At 42.7% G+C, this 22,782-nt stretch overlaps 1 protein-coding gene across 1 annotated transcript in view; it reads left to right on the forward strand.

Annotated features, from left to right (window-relative positions):
- Positions 1-22,782, forward strand: part of PARP8 (poly(ADP-ribose) polymerase family member 8) — a 141,071-nt gene that overhangs the window by 55,811 nt on the left and 62,478 nt on the right. Inside the window, exons 7-10 of the mRNA XM_026649083.2 lie at positions 4,799-4,893; positions 11,359-11,419; positions 16,898-16,988; positions 20,685-20,751. Of these exons, the coding sequence (XP_026504868.2) occupies positions 4,799-4,893; positions 11,359-11,419; positions 16,898-16,988; positions 20,685-20,751 (314 nt within the window). The remainder of the gene's footprint in view (positions 1-4,798; positions 4,894-11,358; positions 11,420-16,897; positions 16,989-20,684; positions 20,752-22,782) is intronic.

Here is a 22,782-nt window from a genome sequence, read left to right on the forward strand (position 1 = left end):
GACCCCAAAAAGGGAGTGATTGGTGGAATAGCCCATCCCCTCATTATTTTGTCTACCGATTATGCCTAATATCTGACACACCAATTTTGGTTAATTAATTTCTGGTTCTACATCTTCTGTTTTTCAACACAGTCCTTGAATTATATAAACTTGGCCCTTTTTTGAACTAATGTAGTCTCTGCCTGGTTCTCTCTTTCTAGATATGCAAACTGTTTATAAAGTGATAAATGCCAATTTAACCACATGAAAAATACAGCTGGAGAAGAAATTGCTAGTCAAAGATAATCTTACCATTTCTAACTGGTGACAATTGAAACAGTGAGAGAATTGATTGTGAGAAAAGCGGAAAGTGTAAAAGAGGAAAGGGTTTGGGAGTGGTGGTGAAGAAAAGACATAGGCTATGCCTATACTACAGCCTATGTCGGCATAACTTATGTCGCTCAGGGGTGTGAATAAGCCACTCCCGAGCTATATAAATTACACCGACATAAGTGCTCGTGTGCACAGAGCTTCTCCCACCGACATAGCTTCTGGTGTTCTGGAGGTGGTTTTATTATGCTGACGGGAGAGCTTTTTCCTGCTGGCATACAGCCTCTTCACCAGATGTGCTGGAGCAGCACAGCTGTGCCGCTGCAACGTTGTACGTGTAGACATGCCCATAGTGTCTTGGTCATAGCGGAAAGGTTTGAATCACCTGTACATAATTTCCCCAAAAGATAAGTTGGGTAAACAGTTTAGAAGTAGCTAAATGACTTAGGCACCTAAGTCCTATTGATTTTCAGTGGGACTGAGGGCTTGTCTACATTAAGAAATCATTCATGCCAAGGTGGGGTGTGAATCTACCCTGTATTAGCTTGCTGCAGACCGTCTGTGTGGACACTGCTGATGCACAGTTTGTTAATGTGCTTTGATGCAGTCCTCTTTGAAATGGGATTTAGGAGTTATCTTCCTAAATCACTTAAACTCTTTTTAAGAGCTCTTACCCACAGTTGTTATGTTGGGACAAAAAAAATCTGTATCATGTCTCAGATTAAATGTGGAGATTGTCTAATGACAAGTCATTCAGATACGGTAAATTTATCAGACCTTTCACTTTTGGGAACTTTAACTCTTATACTTGCTGCTCTGTGAGAGTCTTTGTGCGCTCTTCCTTTGAATCTGTACATTTGCAGAAGATAACAGCAGATCAGCTCTTGTTGAAACAATAACACCATTGCTTTTGGTTCTTATTCATGCTGCTCTTGTGGTGTAAACTTGCAGATGCAGTTTTAAAAAAACCTCTGCCTTTAATCAAAGTTGCCACTCACCTCTGCATGTTCATAAATGTGGCTAGGGCTGTATCACAGGGATGGGCAATACCTTATATGATATGTTCCTAATATAGTGTTCCTCTTGCCAATAGGGGAACACAGAATTTGCTGTCCTTTCCAGCCCTTAGCCATCCATTACCAGAAATTTTGTGGGGAAGCATTATATTGGGGAGCCAGGCAACCCACATATTGTTCTGGACAGATTTTTCTGATGCTTCATACAATAGGGAGAGAAAAGATGGCAAGTCAAGTATGTTGTGATTCACGGGATAATCACCCTTCTCCGTTCATAATGCAGGACTCCATAATCATCAGTACATCATGTCAAGATTTACGTTGTTTAAGTCAGGGGTTCTCAACATTTTTTCTTTCTGAGCCCCCTCCCCCCTCCCCCAAACATGCTATAAAAACTCCACGGAACACCTTTGCGGCAACTGTTTTTCTGCATATCAAAGCCAGGGCCAGCATCAGCAAGCAGGGCAATTGCCTGGGGCCCCACACCACAGGGGGCCCTGCGAAGTTAAGTTGCTAAGGCTTCATCTTCAGCCCCTCTTGGCAGGGCTTGGGGCCCCGGCTTCAGACCCATGCAGTGGGGCTTTGGCTTTCTGTCCTTGGCCCTAACAAGTCTAATGCCAGCCCTGCTTGGTGGACGCTCTGAAACCTGCTTGTGGCCCTCCAGGGGGCCCTGGACCGCTGGTTGAGAACTCTGGAGTATATATATATGGTGTCAGAATTTTTATTTAAAAAAAAAAGAAGATAGTTTTTTCCCTCATCTAACATGAAAAAATAAAGGATGAGCTTATGATTATGTCAGCAACTTGAGAGAGTAATGGGGTCCTAGTTTTTTTCCTTCTGAGGGGGAGGGGTATAGGGATGGGAGTCCTGCTGCCCTCACCTTACTCACCCTCTCCCTGACAACTCATTCTGTCTGACTCAGCAAAATGCCAGTCCCCCAGCAGCAGCATCCTTTTCCCCTTCCCTATATTAGACCCTAGCTTCTGCAGCACAGAGGATAGGAACAAGACTCTTTCCAGAGCTATGCCTTCCATCTTTGACCAGAATAAGTCAGTGATACACTAGCTCAGATCCCTCCCTTTCCTAAATGTTCTTAGTATGTCTGGTAACCTTGTGCTGCTGCTACACTGATGAGTTTCAGATGGGCTTCAGATTCTTTGATGAATTCCAAATGTGGTCAAATTACCATTGGCTAATTTTCACTTATAGAGGGGGATCAGATGAGTACTGCTTAATTCAGTTGAAATGTGCATCTCTAACTGTCAAACTTGATACAGACCACTGAATCTCAGAATTAGAATACTACTACATATGATATACAAATCAAGGGCCCAGTACTGCCATCAGTTATGCCTGTGTAACAACAACTGTTGTCAGTGGGAAGTCTACATGGATATTTGAAGGGCAGAATTGGACTCTAGTGCTTCATTCTTTGCCTTTCTCAGCGAGACAAAGCCAAATTCTGCTCTCATTTCATTTTGTACTTGTCCAAATCTGGGGAAATTGACTTCTGTAGAGTTACTCCAGATTTAAACTAGTGTAACAGGATACAAGGTGACCACACCATCTGTAGCAGGGGTGGCCAACTTGAGCCTGAGAAGGAGCCAGAAATTACCAATGAACATTGCCAAAGAGCCACAGTAATATGTCAGCAGCCCCCCATTCGCTACCCCCTTCCAGCCTCCATTACCTCCCACCCACCAGCAGCCCTGCCAATCAGCACCCTTCCTCCCCATGCTCCCGCCTGCCGCAATCAGCTGTTTTGCAGTGCGCAGGAGGCTCTGGTGGGGACGGGAGGAGCAAGGGCATGGCAGGCTCGGGGGGAGGGGCAGGGGCCTTGGGGGAAGGGGTGGAGTGGTGGCAGGACCAGGGGCAGAGCAGGGGGTTGAGCAGTGAGCACCCCACAGCACATTGGAAAGTTAGCATCTGTAGCTCCAGCCTTGGAGTCAGCAGCTATACAAGGAGCCGCATATTAACCTCTGAAGAGCCGCATGTGGCTCCGGAGCCACAGGTTGACCACCCCTGATCTATAGACATTCACTATAACTATAAAAGTATTTATGAATTACAGTATTTTTTCCTAAAGGACAATACCTGATACCTTTAAAATGATATGTTGTAGATCCTTATAGAGTATAGACAAATATAACTTATATGGACCTCATAAAGTCTAATGAAACTATCGATTTTGTTCTATGATCTTAAACTTCCATTGGCTGTTTCTACCTCCCATATGCAATGGAGATATGCAACAATACATTTCCTACTATATTATTCACACATTTTCAAGAGGAATAATAAAGAAGGAAGATTATCTTAGGTCATGTCACTTTACAGTTTATGGTGTTGTAGGCTATCAGTAATAATAACAAAGTGACGAGTTCTAAGTCACTTAGGTGCTTTTGAAAATTATATACTATATCCCTAATTAATTATTTTTTAGGTGATTGATTTCCTTGTCTCATGTGACTTTTTATCAGTTTATATTTTTGTTTTTAAAATGAAGTGGTTTTAGATTGGAGAAATATTAGCAAGTAGAGTTATACAAATCTAGGAAGAAAGGGGGACTTCAGTGAGGCCAAGGTTTCATACTGTATTTTTGGGTAGTTTCTATAGAGCCCCATAGATTTCATCCCTATTAAATGCAATAGGATTTTTCCATAAGAGATATTTATTATCAGTAGTAGTACTACTACTTCTGCTACTTGTATTACTGTGTGCTTAGGAACCTGAATCAGGGACCAAGACTTCCTTGTGCTAAACACGCTACAAAAACAAGAAAAAAGACAGTCTGTGTCCCAAAGAGTTTACAATCTAAGCATAAAACAAGAGCAAACAGATAGATACAGACAGAAGGTGGAGTACAAGGAAACAATGAGACAACATGGGTCAGAATGATAGAGAGTGGTCTGAGCATGCACGTGGCCTGGCCATTTCAAGTTTTTTTATAGGCATCATGCCAAAGGAGAGTTTTAAGGAGGAATTTGAAGGAGGACAATGAGGTAACTCTGCCTGTAGTTGAACTTGGAATGAATTTTGCCAATTTTACACAATTTTTGCAAATAAGTTCCTCTTTTCCTCTTGCACAGCCAATTTGTTTTTCCCCCAGTAAAAAATGAAATTGATCAAGTGTTAAGATGCTAAATAAACTCATCAACAAACTGACATTTATCTTCATAGAAAGGAAATATTGAAAGTGAATTTTTCATTTTTTCACAAAAATCGCTTCTTTGTCAATTTTTTTCCTTTCTTTTTTTCATATGGCCTTAGCAGCAGCTTGTGTTTTGGTACAGTACCATGGTAAACATACCATCAATGGAACATGGAGGCATACAATAGAAGAGAAAAGACCAGATGAAATTCACGAAACAACTTGAGTAACACCACCATATTTGCACTTAGAATACTATGAAAATGTTGCTACTAGTAAAAAAATAAAATAAAAACACCCACCGTATTACATTTATCTGCAGGTTAACTACGATGGAGAACTTCACAAGCACCCACAACTGGAAGCTGATTTGACAGCAGTGAGAGAGATCTATGGGCCTAATGCAGTATCTCTCAGGTACATTGTTGTAGTGGGTAAAATTCTTGTCAGTTCTGTGGCTGGAAAAAGGACATAAAATTGGTAATCAGCAGCATAAGTTTAGGGAATGGAAGCTAGTTGGCTATATTCTGGCATGTTTGACATGTTGCAGATAGGCCTCTATGTAGGATCGCCATCACAAACTATACAAAGGGTCATAACTAAGGCTAAGATTTAGTCACAGGTATTTTTAGTAAAAGTCATGGACAGGTCACCGACAATAAACAAAAATTCATGGCCCGTGTCCTATCCATGACTATAAATACCCCTGCCTAAATCTTGGGGGGAAGGAGGCACCCCAGAGGGATGCTGCTGGGGGCGACATCTACTGGGGGTGCCCTGGGGGCCTGTTGCTGAGGGGGTCAGTGGCACCAGCTGCCAGGGGACGCTGAACAGTGACTGCACCGGCCGCCCTGGAACCACTGCTCAGGCAGTTCCCTGGGCCAGCCGCACTGGTCGCTGCTTGGGCAGTTCCCGGAGCCAGCTGTCCGGGGCCGCCTGAGCAATGGCCGGTGCGGCTGGCTCCAGGGCTGCTCCAGCAGCGGCTGGTGTGGCTGGCTCCAGGGCCGCCCGAGCAGCTGGTTGCGGAGCCACTCCAGCAGCACCCAGTGTGGCTGACCCCAGGGGGAGCCTGGAGCCTGCTGCTTGGGCAGCCCTTGGGTCAACCACATTGATAGCCGCAGAAGTCTTGGAGGTCACGGAAAGTCACGGAATCCGTCACTGCCACAGATTTCTAGGGGGATAATTTATATCAACTAATGGAAAGTAAACGAACATTATGATGTAGCAGTGATGATTCTGAGCTCTGCCTTGTAATGTTGTTGAACTTACTAATACAGCTGCCTATGCTCAGAACAATTTCTCAAGGCACCATCTTGTAAACATTGAAGTCAATGAGAGTGTTGCTTTAACTTTAATGGGGACAGGATTGGGCTATTATATGTTGATTAAAATTATTGTTAAGGATAATTTCACTCAAAATATTTGTTAAACTATCTTTGCTCTGTCATGTAGTCCATAATGTTTTCATGAGGTATTATTTTAATAATAATAATAATAATAATTAATAAATACATTATGACCAGTAGGCAAGATTTAACAGAGCTGGTTGCAAAGTGATGGAGAAAATATCACCTTGATAATATGATATAAGACAAGAAATAAAAAACTATACGGGATCTAATGGTCATCTTGCATATATTGCATATAACAATTTCCATGAACCTGTATAATATGTTAACTCTTTTATTCTAAGAAAAGAGATATTGTTTAAAACAAAGTTGTGTGGTGCTGCTGAATAACGTGCCCATTTAATTTATCAAGTGTACATTTTAATGGCATATATTTAATTCCTTGGATGATATTCGTAAAAGAAAAAAGTCTTCATTATCTGCCATTTGAAGTTAAGTGGAAATTCATTCGATTTAAAGGACATTGGAACTCTAAATCCAAGCAGTTGTACATGACTTAAGAAATGAATGAGATAATCATTTAGTTGCCAGACTGTTAACTGCTACACTGTGTGAAATTCTGTATACCTTTATAATATGTTCCCTCAGGCACTTAACATTACAACAATGAATATAACCTTTTACAAATGTTAATGCATTTAATTTACTGAATAATCTTCTTCATTGTGGGCTATGCCATCTCTTAGGGCTCAATTCATTAGAATTTGGTATCTGTGAGTGCTTCTGGCATGTGGAAAACTTTTGTGCCTCCTAAATTCTTCAGCAGTTGACAATACCCATATATCTTTGGCAACCACAAAATGCAACATTAGGCATTCAGTTTCATCCTCTCCTCTAATCCTAATTCCCTGACTGCACCAAGTCCAACTGACAATGACATTGGGGGCACCCGCTGAATGAGACTATATCGAAGGGCATGTCTACACAGCTGCTTGGAGGGCGCTTTCCAGTGTTGGTGGATAGACATACACTAGCTCTGCTCCAGCTAGCATGCTAAAAATAGCAGTGTGGCTGTGGCAGCACCAGTCACCCAGATACAATCCTTCCTGACCGCCGAGGTACATACTTGGGAGGCTAGCCCGAGCCGCTGCCCATGCTGCTATAGCCACACTGCTATTTTTAGCATGCTAGCTCAAGTAGAGTTTGTGTGTCTATCTGCCCATTCTGGGAAGCACTCACCCAGCTGCTGTGTAGACATCCCCTGTGAGGGTTGCCTGTTCCCCTGCTGTCTAATTATCGATCAACCAGAGAAATTTAAAGGTAAAAAGAGGAGTTTCTGCAGACACTAGGCATGCATGATATTCAGCTCCTCATCACTGAGCTCTGGATGCTAGAGATGGGCAAACCCTTCACACATTGTTTATTTGCCACATGAACCAAACCCCTCAGAGTCCGTTCACAGTGATTATTGAGGGACCAGCCTCCTGAAGGTTTGTTTGAAAGATCTCAAGAGCTGCACTGCCACATCAGGACTATGAGATGACATCTGCTCCTGCCTCACTGTAGGCTGCGGTAGAAGTATTTCCTAGCTCCTGCAACTTTATTAGGGGGGATAGCCCTAAAATCCCTTATGAATGGGGGGTGGGCTTTAGAGAGCATGAAAATTCCTTGGTTGTACCCTTTTTATCTCCTCTTATTTCACTCAGCTTTTGTGTATTTTGTTGTTTCACCTACATTTTTATTTAATGGTGGGATTTTGCTCAAAGGCCCAGTCCTTCAACACTCATTCACTTGAGTAATATTAGCACTTGAGTAGTCTCATTCAGTTCCATGGTCCTGCTTGCATAAATAAGCATTGCTCACAGACTTTCAGGATCTGGCCTTTGGTTCTTCAAGCAATTTAATAAAAAATGTGAGACCTTTTGCACTGGTTGCATTTTAATGCATGTTAGTGAGCTTAGCTACTTAGTACACACAATATTGCAACATCTTAAATGTAGGCCCTTTTACAGCAGTGAGTTCCATGAAGCCAGTACAGCTTCATAAAGCTCCTCCTTCACCAAGTTCATTGAAGGCTCAGGGTTTGTGTCTATACAGGGCTGGACTAAGCTGCTGGGCAATTGCCCTGTGTGCTGGTTCCTTCCATTGTCTGCAAGGCCAGTCTGCTGCTGTAGTTTGAAGTATATTGACAAAATATTTTCAAATATTAAAGTTAATTTTTCGGTTTAATTCTTGCATGATTGTCAGTTTATGCAATCTCAGGCCACTGTTAAGTTTAATAGATTGCCTGGGAGGTCTTTCTTACCACCTCCACCTCAGGCTATGGAAGCAGTGGGAAAGGGGTGAAAAGAAAGCTATCCCATTTATGTGTGACAGCAAGCACTGGTCAGTTATGCTTTGAAGAGGGACCGTTTAAGGAAAAAACACAGCTGATTCTGCTCTAAAATACTATTCACTTAAGTAATTTAGGTGGAAGAGGAACATAACACAACTTTTATGTCTAATGTACGTGAAAGGTAGTTGTTCTCGCCTGTATTTTTCAACAGTTCTTTGATATGCTGCGGGAAGGTCACTGAAAGGAGGCAAAACATGAGAGGGGAATACAAGAGAGAAACCAGCTCAAGCAAACCAGTCACACATTAAATGTAAAAGTTCAAGCACTTTAAAATACTTATGTGCTTGAGTTAAAACTGTGCCTTGGGGAGTCCCGCATTAATTGCATGTGGCAGATAACACAAACTAACACTGACCTTGACAACATTACAGGGTAGTCTTCAAGGTTCCGTTATTCTTTAGCAGTTTCTCCAAATTACTAGACAGACACTCAGGGGTTTTTGGAGGGGGAAGGGAGTTTCGTCAGGTCAACTACACCTGTCTCCTTGGTCTTAGCTTTTCTCATTTTTCTGTAACAGTTTGTAGACACTCTTTTTAGTACCTCTCAGGGTTTCCCAGAGAAGGAGCAGGAGTGTGATTTCTCTCCCCCCTCCCTCCCCAAGCCCCCTCCCCCAAACCTCTGGTTTGTTTTTTGCATCCCTCTTCAGCACATTAGTACCACAGAGGAACTATTTGGCTTTAGAGTGAGGATTTTCAGAGGTGTCTAAATGCAGAGGTCAATGGGAGGCCCTTAGGTACGTTTGTAAGACCCTTAATGTCTTTTTGTATCTTTAGAAATGTAATTCTTCCTCATTTTAGCATTTAGCACATAAAAATCCAGGCAGTAATCCATAACCCTCTCTGAAATGAAACTAAAAAATTGCCCAGCTATTCAGTCTACTCTTCCTTGAAACTTGTCTCTAGGCTGCCGAGGGTAATGTCTGAAATTTGACAAACAGACAAACTTCAGATATATGGGAATGCATTAGACATTGTTCAGTTGATGAAAGATCCCATCCCCTGAGCTGTAACAGAACATAAACAAGTAAAGTCAAAATTAAATTAGGAAAATATTACAGAAATCATCAGTGTAACCTTCCTCTCTGAACCATCTCCATAGACCACTGGAAGTTAAGGCAAGATTCCGCCCTTACTTAAGTCAAAGGGAGTTTGCTATTGACATGAATGGAGCAGAATTGACCCATACTGTTGTCGTGGGTCTTGGTCTGTCTGTCCCACATGTGAAGTAAATATAGCACACGGAGCAATAGTGGAGGCAGAACATTTTGGGCATCTGTATGAAAGTATTAGTCTGCTTACACAGCTCGTGTTCAAGCAGTTTTCCTACCCTCTATCAAGAAACCTACCATTATGCATTTCATTAGTATTATGCACTTTGCTACTGTTGTACACTTTACTGCTCTCAGAAAAGTATGTTCAACTTGCACAAACTTTAGAAACTTTAAAAACCGCACCAGAGGGCATCCAATACTTTTTCAGTGATGGTGCCATGTCAGTGTAGCTGCTGCTTTGTTGTTGAACACTAGGTAAAGGATTCATTGGGCACTGTTACCTTATTCCACCATCCCCCTCCACCCCCAGCCCAATAAATAAATAAATTAATTAATTAAAGAAAGAAAGAAAAAGCTGAGCCAATGTCTAAAATCCACTTCTATGGTCATAGTCAAAAGACTTTGCCCATCTTGCTAGCTCTCAGAAAACAGAAAAGATACAGGCAAGTAGATCTGAATAATCAGAAAGGAGCCAATTGGTTTTCTTTTTGTCTCCTTACACTAAAGGAGTCAACTTTTAATATGATGCCCATTATGCATCAGAACTATGGTTTGTGGTGAAAATTCTTGCATTTTTTTTCTTTTTAAGTTTTTTTCCCCTAATGAAATCAATACCATTTAAAGGGACTATAATTTGTTCTGGATTGGCCAAACAGATGCACCTTACTACTGTGGCATCTGATGGAGAATACAACTTAAAAAAAAAATCCTTTTGTAAAGTAAATTTAGTGTTACACTGATGTTGCTGGAAAATTAAGTACCCTTTTATCTTCAAAGTAGATCCAGAACAAACAACACCTGCTTAGACTTCCCCACGCTGCCTGACCAATGTGCCCCAGTTCGGTTCTGCGGGGACCAACTTTGTACAATACAATACAACTCCCAGTGAGTTTTATAGAATTCAATAATTCAAGATGGTGTGCAGTACAGCTGCAAAAAACCTGAGGTATAGATACATGAGGCCAGATGCACTCTTGTAGATTCAGGGAGGCACAAATAGCACCTCCCTGCATCAGCCTGGCCTGCAGTGTTATAGGGGGATTCACCCCAGGGAGGACAAGTGGTTATAATATTGAAGGTTTCCTTCACCAAGGGGAGCTTTAACCTCCATTGATGTATCCAAAGAAGCTCTCTCAGTGGCAGCTATTAAAGGGAGGAAATTAATTAGCCTGCTCTCCTGGCTGTCCAGCCCGCATTGCACACTTTCTGAGATGAACTAGACACCTGTAAGCCTCCCAGGACTGGTGAGGTAGTAGGTGCTTTATGCAACTCATAGCAGACTTTCCATTACCAGGAGCCTTATACAAAGATCCTTGCCTGTTTCCACAGGTGAATCTTATCTATTGTATGGGGAACGAACCCAAGCATTTAAGTGTGAATGATGGTTCAGTTTCTGTTCCTGTTCAGTCTACCAGTTGTGATGCTGTTTGTAGCAGAGTGGATACCTTGTTCACTGAGAACTGGAATGGATTCAAACACTTCATTACACAAAGGCTGTCATTTCATTGCGGCCATCAGTTGTTAATGGCTTTTGGTCACTACAAACCAAATGTGAACCTAGAGGTAAATAGCTGTCATTTACCCAGTGTTGTCCATTACAGAGTATCCCATTACAATTCCCTTGAGCTATGCAGTTCCTCAAATGTGATTATCTGTGTTATTGAAGGCTTGGAGTATTATTTGCAGAGGCTGTTAGTTGATCCCTTTCAATACAGCAAAAAGTCACCCATTATGGAAAAGTTCGCCTCACCCAGTTAAATATGAACTTTAATATCCATTACTGCTTTTATTCTTAATAAGATCTCTCCTCTTATAGATGCTTTTGGGCTGAACAGTAGCTGGAAAGTAATATAATTCTTTCTTTTCAGGGAATATGGAGCCATTGATGATGTAGACATTGATCTGCATATTGATGTTAGCTTTCTTGATGTAAGTAATCTAATCATATAATTATATAATGAACATTAATACCCATTTAATTCTGTCCTATATGAGATTCTGTCAGAGATTTCACCTCTTTGGATTCTTGATCTTTACAAGCTCCTGTCACATTATTGATTGCTACTGAGTTCTCAGTGGAAACATTTTCTTGTCAATCTGCAAACTCATTACTAACATATTTTTAGTTATTTGCTATTTATTTGTTACATTCATATAGAATTGCCTTGGGAATAAACAAGAGGGCAATCTACATGATCACAATGGTCCCTTCTGGCTTTGGAACATATGAATTTATGAACTGAGGCAAAGGCAGTACATTGCTTTTTTTGCTGCCATAGGGCCTTAGCTATATGGAACCACATCATATGCTCCCAGAGGGGAGACAACCTAGGATGAGTTTCACCTTGCATAGTTTGCCACCAGTGCTCCCTTCTAGGGAAAGGTTTGAGTGGCAAAGGACGTAGATAACAGTGCTGCCCAGCCTCCCCTTCTCCCTGGAAACATAGTTCTTCTTCGAGTGCGATCCTGTGGGTGCTCCACTTCAGGTGTCAGTGCGCCGTGGCGCCATCGATCAGAGATTTATGGTAGCAATGTCCTCGCGGGTCATGCATGCCCAATAGGTATCTTGCAGTGCCATTGATGTCGTGTCCAGCGCGCGTACGGCCCGAGCCCTCCAGTTCCTTCTTAGCCATCCTCGGCTGAAGACAGAGCTCTGGGGCAGTGTTCACTCTTCCCATACCTTTAGAAATAATAGTTTAGATAGTTAGTTAGGCAGTTATAAAGTTGTATTTAGTGTTAGTGTTAGTTTTATTAGAAATTTGTTTTTTTTTACTTCTCCCGGTTTTACCCTCCCTGTAGTTTCCCCGCAGCGGGGTCGGTTAACTGTTCAAGATGCTGGCTCCCAGGCTTTCAATAATGCGGCTCCTGCCGCAAACCAATGCCCGTTTCTGACGGACACTCCTTGTGTGTCTGATGTCTCAGTGAGGCGCATAGCCCACAAAAATGCACCCACTGTAGTAACCTGAAGATGAGAGCTCAGCGCGACCGGGATCTCCGCCTCAAAATGATCTTGATGGAGAAATCTCTCCAACCAGAGATGGACCACCGGCCTCCTATCTGGGCGCCCTTCCCTTCAGGGACAGGAGACATGCCTTCCTCTAACAGACCAAGGAGGAGGGCACAGACGTCTCCGCAGAAAGCACCGCAGAAACATAGGCAGTCTTCTGCCAGGTCGCTACCCCCGATGCAGATACATGCTCTTTGGACAAAAGTTTACTCCTCGGCGACATTACAATTCAAAGTCGCCAATTATTCTGCTATATTAGCAAAATATGATTATGATAACTATAGGATATTGAGAAACAAGCACAATTCAAGGCCATTCTAAACAAAGGTCAACTCGTTGTGGAAACAGCCCTCCAGGAGTCTTTGGACATCACAGATACAGCAGCCAGAACCACGGCCGTAGTGATGTGCCAGGTGTCCTGGTTGCAATTCTCAGGCATTCCTAAAGAACTTCAAACCAAGGTCGAGGACTTACCTTTTGACCGAGAGAAGTTGTTCTCAATCAAGATGGACAAGGTGCTCCATTCGATGAAAGATTCCTGAGCCATTCTGCTCACTCTGGGGATCTACACCCCATCTGCAAAGAGAAGGAGGTGCAATCTTATCAGAGGCCCAGAGTCTCCTCCTCTAACTGACAGCAGCAACGCCTATACGAGAACCAAAGACAGCGTCAACGTTCGCAGCGACAGACAGCACCTCAGTCTTAACCATCAACTTCTCAATTGGCTCTGCCCAAACCACAATTTTGAAGTTTTGGTTGAGGGTCTGGACGACCTCCCTCACCAGGCAGTGCTTACACCCAATTCGTCCCCATGCTTTGGTCACCGCCTTTGCCCATTCTACCACATCTGGGCATCAATAACCACAGACCAATGGGTTTTAGAGATCGTATGATTGGGATATACCATCCCCTTTACCTACCGACCACCTACCCTACCCTCCTCCCCATCCCTCTTCAGGGACCTTTCTCACAAGCACCTGTTATGACAAGAAGTCGATCATTTTCTACAACTAAGTACCGTGGAATGAGTACCTTTGCAATACAAGGAGAAGGGGGTCTATTCCCACTACTTCCTGACCCAGAAGAAGAATGGGTGATGGAGACCAATCTTGGATCTTAGGAACCTCAACAAGTTCATACGCACTCAAAAGTTCAAGATGGTCACAGTGGGCACGATACTTCTAGCGCTGCAAAGGGGGGACTGGTTTTCAGCCCTTGACCTCCAAGATTTCCTTCTCAAAGGTCCAACTCAACAAGAAGCACGGGACGCAGTCCAGATGATGATCACACGTCTGTTCAGGGATCTAGAGCTACAGATAAATAAACGAAAATCCATTCTAGTCCCAGTCCAGCAGCTGGACTTCATCGGGGCACATCTCGATGCCATACAAGCCAAGGCATTCCTGCCCCTGAACAGATTCACAGCTCTGACAAACCTTATCACAGAGGTAAGAGTCAGCCCCCAAACACCGGCTTGACTGTCCTACAGCTGCCAGGACACAAGGCAGCCACAATGTTCATGGTACGACACACAAGACTACATATGTGCTGCCTACAGGGCTTGTTGAGCTCGGTATACATACCCAGCAAGCACAGCCTGCACAAACGACTTACAGTACCACCCTGTGTCCTGGACTCTCTACACTGGTGGACAAGACCAGAAAATGTATCATGGGCATCCCATTCCAACAGAAACCCCCATCACTAGTAATCACGACAGACATCTCGCTGATAGTCTGGGGGTCCCACATGCATCAGCATACAGTTCAAGAAAAATGGTCTCTTGCATAGATTCAGCTACACATCAATCTACTAGAGCTATGCGCAGTCCACAATGCCTACAAACTCTTCCTACCTCACATAAAGAACAAATCAATTTGTGTAATGACCGACAACATTGCTTGCATGTTTTACATCAATCTCCAAGGGGGCGCTCGATCTCACTCACTATGCCCCGAAGCCATGAAAGTGTGGAACTGGTGCATACACCGCAACATAAACATTTCAGCCTCCTTTCTTCCCTGCTACCCTACTTCTCTCAAGACCACAAATGGGAAATGAACGAGGGAGTCCTGTTATCCATATTCCGCCAGTGGAGTACTCCACTCATCGACCTGTTTGCATCCCCGACAAACCGCAAATGCACAATGTTCTGCTCGAGAGCGGGAATGGGACCACGATCACTGGGGGACACCTTCCTCATCACATGAGATGCACAATTCATGTAAGCGTTCCCACCAATTCCCATGATATCACACGTGATACGCAAGATACGCCTAGACAAGGCCAAGGTCATCCTCATAGTCCCAACATAGCCCAGGCAAGCCTGGTACCCTTACCTGATGCATATGGCGATATGCGCCCCTCAAGCTCTCCCTTGCCATCCAGACCTGCTGTCTCAGACCAACGGTCACACTCTTCACCCCAATTTGGAGAAACTCCACCTTCAAGCATGGCTCCTACATGGGTCCACTATGGCGAACTAGCCTGCTCGGAACAAGTCAAACACGTATTACTAAACAGCAGGAAAGTGACCACGTGTAATACTTACCTTCAAAAATGGAAGAGATTTTCCTCCTGGTGTCAAGAAAAACACGTAACAGCCTCCACAACGCCGCTACCATTAGTGCTGGAATACCTACTGGTGCTGAAATGCTCGGATTTAGCAGCGAGCTCGATCAAAGTCCACCTCATGACCATAACAGCATTCCATCATGAGATTGATGGGACATAGATCTTCGTGCACCCCATTATTAAACGCTTCCTTGTGGGTCTCCAGAACATTTACCCAGAGGTTCGTCAACCTATTCCGGTCTGGGACCTCAATCTGATATTGAAATGCCTCACCAGAACGCCATTTGAATCCCTAGCCACCTGTTCCCTACTACATTTATTCATGAAAGTGGCCTTTTTGGTTGCTATTACTTCCACCAGATGGGTGAGTGAGATAGGGGCTGTCATTGCCGATCCTCCCTACACAATATTCTTCAAAGACAAAGTCACGCTATGCCTGCACCTAAAATTTCTACCAAAGGTAATATCATCCTTTCATATGAACCAACCAATCCATCTTCCTACATTCTGTTCTAAGCCTCACGAGACTCCAACAGAGACCGTCTTGCATACATTGGACGTCAGGCGGCTGTTAGAGTTTTACCTGGAAAGGACCAAACCTTTCTGGAAATCTCCTAGACTTTTCGTTCCTACTACTGAACGTTCAAAAGGCTGCGCGATCTCCACTCAGAGATTGTCTAAATGGATCTCCACATGCATTCAACATTGCTATCATATTTGAAAAGCAGACCCTCCTACACACATCACAGCACATTCCACACGATCCTCTGTAGCATTCCTAAACAATGTTCTGTTATTAGAGATTTGTAGGGCAGCCACTTGGGCCTCTGTCCACACATTTACTGAGCACTGTGCTATCACTCAAGACTGTAGGGCTGACACCATAGTTGGCTCTAACCGTACTTACCTCTACGACTCAAATGAACCCAAAGTCCCTCCTGCCTTCTGAGGGATACTTCTCTACAGTCACCTGAAGTGGAGCACCCACAGGGACAGCACTCGAAGAAGAAGAGAAGATTACTCACCTGGTGCAGTAACTGAGGTTTTTCGAGATATGTGTCTGTGTAGGTGCTCCACTACCCACCTTCCTCCCCTCTACTTCGGAGTTCGCCATTAGGACTCTGCGGTAGAGAAGGAACTGGAGGACTTGGGTCGTGCATGTGCTAGACATGGCACCAACAGCACTGCGAGATGCTTACTGTGCATGCGCAACCTGTGTGGACACTGCTACCATAAATCTCCGATCAATGGTGCTGGGACGCACCGACACCTGAAGTGGAGCACCCACACGGACACACATCTCGAAGAACCTCAGTTACTGCACAAGGTGAGTAATCTTCTCTTTCTCTTTTCCTTATTTTCTCACTTTGCCATCACATCTGTGCAATAACCTCCCTTTACGAGGGTGAAAGTTAATGATTCTAGGAACAGCATTAGCATCTGTATTGATATAATTTCCCCAGGTAAACGTGGTACACAGGATGGTTCTGTTTGCCCCTGAACCCTCATGAATACCTGACTCTCCTGTGATAGGATTTCTTTAGTCTCAAGGCAAGGGGGAATATGCCATCTGGTTTCTTCTAGCCCTCTACTGTGGGACCAGTTGTATTTCCCACCCTGTTCACTCTTTTTGCTCTCCTCTTGAGCTAGTATTTCCTAGTTGATGGAGCAGAGCCCAGGAGTGGGCAAACAGATGAAAATAATAGCTTAGATGAGTACATTCCATTGAATATTTCTTCACCAGCACAAGGGTTGACTGACAAAACATAAACAGTTCCTGATGATGGCTAATGATTTTTGTTGTTTTTCTTTTTCTCTGGAATCAGGAAGAGATTGCTGTGGCTTGGGATGTAATCCGCACAGAGCCTATAATAGTGCGATTGCACTGTTCACTTACACAGTACTTAAATGGTCCAGGTTAGTCACATTTGCATTTTTCCTGAGCTGTGTACGATGTCTTAGTTGTGAGCCATGTATAGGGTAGCAGATATACATGTTCATTGCTAAAGCCCCAATCCTGAAAATATATCTGCACATGTTTAACTTTACTATCGTGAGTGGTCCTATTGACTTCAAGTTAAGCCTCTGCATAAGTGTTTGCATGATCAATACTAAGGGCATGTCTACACTGCCCCGCAGTTTGGACTAAAAGGGTGTTGACAGCAGTACACACCGAAGTGCTGTGCTATAACTCCCCTGTGTGGACACTGCAGATGTGAATGTAAAAGTCTTGGGTTTGCACCTCTTCAAAGAGGACTACATTAGTGCGGACTCGGACCTTCATGTTCATGCCCATAGCATCCACTTGGAGGAGTTACAGTACAACACTTTCATGTGAACTGCTATTCACACCCACTGAGGCTTCCAATCCTGGCTCTCAGTTCAGATCTATGTCTGTGGGAGAATTCTGCCCCTGAACGATGAAGATATTTTTCCGGTCATGATTTGTCTGGGAAAAATACCCTAGTAAGCCATTTCTTAGGGACTCCATTGTCTGCAACTGCTTTCTGCAAGCTGTGATCTGTTCATTATATCAGTACCTTATTTATGCTTGGCTTAGTGTCTTGTTTCACCACATCTTACTATTCGAATATTTTTTTTTATAAATGTTCATGTGTTTATTTATTGCAAATAACTATTGTAACTTTATGTTAACATTTATTATTGTGTTAGCCAACTCCAATATGAAGTCAAAATTCTAACACACTCAGCAACAGAGGGTGAACTTTGCAAATCCTTATCCAGCTGGTTATGTTCTAGCAAGACCATAAGCGACAATAAAACTTTTCCACTCGTGACAAGGTTAAAACAGGAATTATAGGCCCCAATCCTGCAGCTAACTTTGTGCAGAAGCACCCTTGAGCCTGTATGCAGTCAATTGCAGGATCAGGGCGAGAGACAGGTGCTTTGCCATTATTGATCTTATGAGTATAGTGCAGTTGCTGTTTCTGCCAGTGATTTTCAGTAAAAAAGAACAATGAGCTCAATCTCACATATCAATATATGAAGGAACTCTCTCTCTCCTCAACCTTTCCCCATGAAACACTGTTCTGAGTAATAACTTGTTATTACCTTATGGTATGTATATCTTTCCTTGTGTGTCTGCCATTCACTGATGGAAGAAACAGATGTACTATATGTTCAAAGGGATGCAAAATATGGCTGGCTGCTGTTTCAAATGTGTTATACAGAATACAAGTGTTTTGAAATTTCTGTTCTTATTTAGTACCTAGCCAGATTACTACCAATGTTCTTTTTTTTCCATTTTTTATGAGTAGTATGGAATTTTTTATATTGATAAGATACCTCTAGGTTCCTGTTTTGGAAATATATGGAAAAAATAAATATATGTATATTTGCAAGGTTGCCCAACACATGCCATTATAAGATCCTGTTTTCACTTGCATATAATTTTGCCAACTTTAACTGTTTAAGGTGAATATACACTGTATATATATTTAAAAATGCAAAACAAAACCCATTCATTAGAGTATAGTTTATGGACAGAAATAGATATTTTTCAAGAATTCATTTATCTGTACTATGATGAGTACTTGAAACAATATTGGGAATGGGAGCAATGGATTTTCCATACTAAATGATATCACTGGTCCATCAGGCATAGGTGCTGGAACTAGGAGTGCTGGGGGTGCTGCTGCAGAGCACCCCCACTATACAAATTGTTCCAGCTCCACTGCCATCTGGTCTGGTATCCTCCTTCTGGCAGTGTCCATTACCTGATGTTTAAAAGGAAGTGAAATGCACCATGGCAGTTCTGAAATGCAGCACATCCCATGCTAATTGTGTGGGAAAGGGCTCCTAAACCCTTCAGGCAATCAGGCAATCATCTTATGCTCTGAAATATGAGATTTAGTTACACTTTAGAATTTATAAATCTAAATACATTGTTACTGCTAATCACATTATCCATCCCATTTGAAAATCCAACCACAGTTTGTCTCAGAAAGATTAAACAGCATTTAAATAATAGCACTGCACAAAAGGATAAAAACATCAACAGATGTTTCTTTGAAAGAAGGGAAATTTGAGGGAGACGGAAGATATGTTTTGAATTATTTGCAAATGAAACAATCATTCTAAAGAGCACCTGGCAAACAGTGGCATTTCAGATTAGAACTGGCATTTTTATTGCCTTTAAAAAAATAATAATGATCAGAATAACATATGCTTAAAAATCACGATTTCATTCTGATAAAAGTTAACTTCAAATATTAAGCCAAATCTTTAGGATCTCTTTTTTTCAGTGTAATCATTATAATTCTTTTCTTTTCTTACAATAATGAAATGCATTTGTTTGGACGATATCAATGCTTGTAATATATGCTGGTTGTTATCCTGCCTCAAAGAATTGAGATTTCTTCAATAAGTGCTTGGTGCCATCTGCCATTTCAATCTAGTAAATGTTACAAAAGGATTTTGGTAATACTAGAACTGGAAGCTTGTTTCCAGCCTCCATGTCTTATGTTTTCAATTATCTGAGCCAATAAATATGGGCGTATTGATGGTGGGAATTGTATGAAGTCTGTATCCTATCACATAAATGACGACGTCTGAGCTTCCTTGATGAAAGTTCAGAACAGTCATTGGCTATTGGGATTCATACATGATGCATTCAGATGACAAGCTCTCTGGATCTTTTACTGAAATGCCTTCAAAAAATAAACCCTACAGATAAATGAAATTGGTAGGTTTTCTTTACATTCTAAGAGATAGAGACAGGGAACAGATAAATGTCTGAGTAGAGTTTGACTGTCTCTGTATGCTTACAGATTGGGCTAATTCTACTGTCCTATAATAGTTCATGGGAACTTGAATAAATTAAAATTTCATAGAGAAAATATTCTTTTTTCCGAGCAGAATTACCTTCTGCAACAAAAATATTCCAGATCTCCTACACTTTTAAAAAGTTCTGGAATGAGCATTGGGTAGGAAGGCCTCTCAGAGAGAAAACACTTTGCTCCAGAAAATATGGTGTGGTGCTGATGAGATACTAAAGGATCTATGGCAAGTCCTCTTTGGGGAAGAGCCTAATTCTACCCTCAGTCAGTCTGGTGTGAAAACAGGGAATATTGTTGATTTCAGTGAGGTTGCTTTGCATTTACATGGTGTAATTGAGGGCAGAATTTGGTCCAAAGTCTCAAAGGGCTTTTAAAGAATAGTGAACAGTAAATAAAGAAAGGCAAGTAATGGAATCTCCACTTCCCCACCAAAAAGAGATTAAATGAGTAAGTAAATCAGTAAATCTTTTGAAGGTGAGGGAGAGTAATGCTCCCTGCAAAAAGAGATTTAAAAGACTAGAACCGCTTACTTGGAAATGAGATGGCCATGGCTGGAGTTGGGTTGCTAAACAGGGTGGGCCAATACTCTGAAGTGGTACTCAGGTGCTTGGCTGGCTGGTTCTTGCTCACGTGTTCAGGTTCCATACTGGCTCAGGCAAGAGTACCGCCCTCACCATTGTTTCCATGGTGTTTCCCATGGATAAATTAGCACAGAATATTGCCTGTAAATATCAGACCACTAATAGAATAAGTAGGCCTGTTCTAGCATGGCAATTCCTATTTACACATATCACCAATATTGCATTTTCTGCAGTACCCACCGTGGATGTATTTCAGATCTCTACTAAGGAAAGATTTGGGTTGGGACATCAGCTGAAAAAGTAAGTTCTGGAAGAAATTTAATACGATCTTGCTTAATGCATTATTGTTACAATCATCCTATGTTAGCTCTTGCATTGGGTCAAGACACATTTAACAGATGGGTTGTAGTTCTCTTTGGGCCAAATGGCTCCTGACTGCTTTTTCAGTTAAAAAGTCCACCTCCTCCTTTCAAATTGTTTTGACAGTGCTGACAAATAACAGGTAATCCCTGTAAATGTTCCCCTTGCCATTTATTGCAGTTTTATAAACTGTACTGTCTAAAGTGTGTGAAATCAAAGAGGATGCAGCTGAGACTCAGAATCATTAGACTGGAAGGGATCTCGGAAGGTCATCTAAAGCAGTGGTTCTCAAAGCCAGTCCGCCGCTTGTTCAGGGAAAGCCCCTGGCAGGCCGGACCGGTTTGTTTACCTGCCGCATCCGCAGGTTCGGCAAATCGCGGCTCCCACTGGCCGCAGTTCGCCGTTCCAGGCCAATGGGGCTGCAGGAAGGGCGGCCAGCACATCCCTCGTCCCGTGCCGCTTCTTGCAGCCCCCATTGGCCTGGAGCGGCGAACCGCGGCCAGTGGGAGCTGCGATCAGCCGAACCTGCAGACGCGGCAGGTAAACAAACCGGCCCGGCCCGCCACAGGCTTTCTCTGAACAAGCGGCGGACCGGCTTTGAGAACCACTGATCTAGTGTAGTCCCCTGCACTCATGGCAGGACTAAGTACGATCTAGACCATGTTTTATTTCATATGGCAACTTAGATTTTAAGCTCTATGAGGCAGGCAACCTGTTATGTACAATGCCTAGCACAATGGGGCTCCAATCTGTGAGGGGTGACTTTGAGGTTCTACCACAAAAACTAATAACCACTTGGGCACTGATTTTCTGAGGCCGGTAAGGCAGGGTAGATGAAAAGATTTAGCAGTTTCATATAGCCAGTTCAAGACTTAGTTCAGTTTAGTTAAAATTCTGACGATTCATCTTTTTGCAAATTCTCATTATTAATATTAATTAATAATTAATATGAATAATTACTATTAATAAAATGACAAGAATGTAAGTTTAAGGGTATGTCTACACAGCAAAAACAACTCTGCAGGCTCATAGCACAGGTCAACTGACTTAGCTCGCAGTGCTTGCACTGCAGGGCTAAAAATAGCAGTGTAGACATTCAGGGTCAGGCTGGAGCCCTGGGCTGGACACAACCCGCCCTTGCCAGGTTTCAGAGCCTAGGGCTCTGACCCCTAACATCTACACAGTTATTTTTAGCCCTGAAGCACAAGCACAAGTCAGTTGACCTGGTCTCTTAGAGTCGCTGCTATGGGGATTGTTTGCTGTGTAGATGTACTCTAAACATCTACACCTTTAAAAAAAAGAAAAAAAAGGCAGTTTGGTTCCATAAAGAAATCTTTTGCTGGTAGATTTAAAGAAACAATCAGAAATAATCAGCACAGTGTTTTAATAACCTTGCAGATTAATTAACATTATTAAAAATCTGTGCAGTAATTTGAAATTGAGAAAAAAGTAATCAGTTCCTAATATTACATTTCATTCCTTATAGTACCCATGAGTTGTACATTAGATAGCCTTTACAAGAGGCATACACAATGCATTTTTGTGTAATACATTTTGTCAGGCAGAGGGGGGAGATCTGTGATTGTACATCTACATAACTATGCAGTTAAGTCAAAAATTTTGAATAGCCACAGGTCTCATGGCCCCTCATCACTTTTGAGGGCAAGAAGATCTTCATCTTTTGAAAATCAATGAAATAGCCAGTTAAGCCAACACTACCATCTATTTTAACAGTACCACACATGCAGGGCCGGCTCTAGGATTTTTGCCGCCCAAAGCAAAAATAATTTTGGCCGCCCCCTCCCCCGTTTTTTAATTACCCCACCCTCGGCCCCGCCTCAACTCCGCCCCTTCCCTGCCTCCTCCCCCCAGGCTCTCAAGCCTGGGACGGAGGGGGAGAAGCGGCGCCCGCGCCGCGGCCACTTGGAGTGTCCCCCTCCCTCCCAGGTTTGAGAGCCTGGGAGGGAGGGG

Source organism: Terrapene carolina, unplaced genomic scaffold, assembly GCF_002925995.2.
Source record: "Terrapene carolina triunguis isolate 2854851 unplaced genomic scaffold, T_m_triunguis-2.0 Scaffold69, whole genome shotgun sequence".
Classification (NCBI taxonomy): Eukaryota; Metazoa; Chordata; order Testudines; family Emydidae; genus Terrapene; species Terrapene triunguis.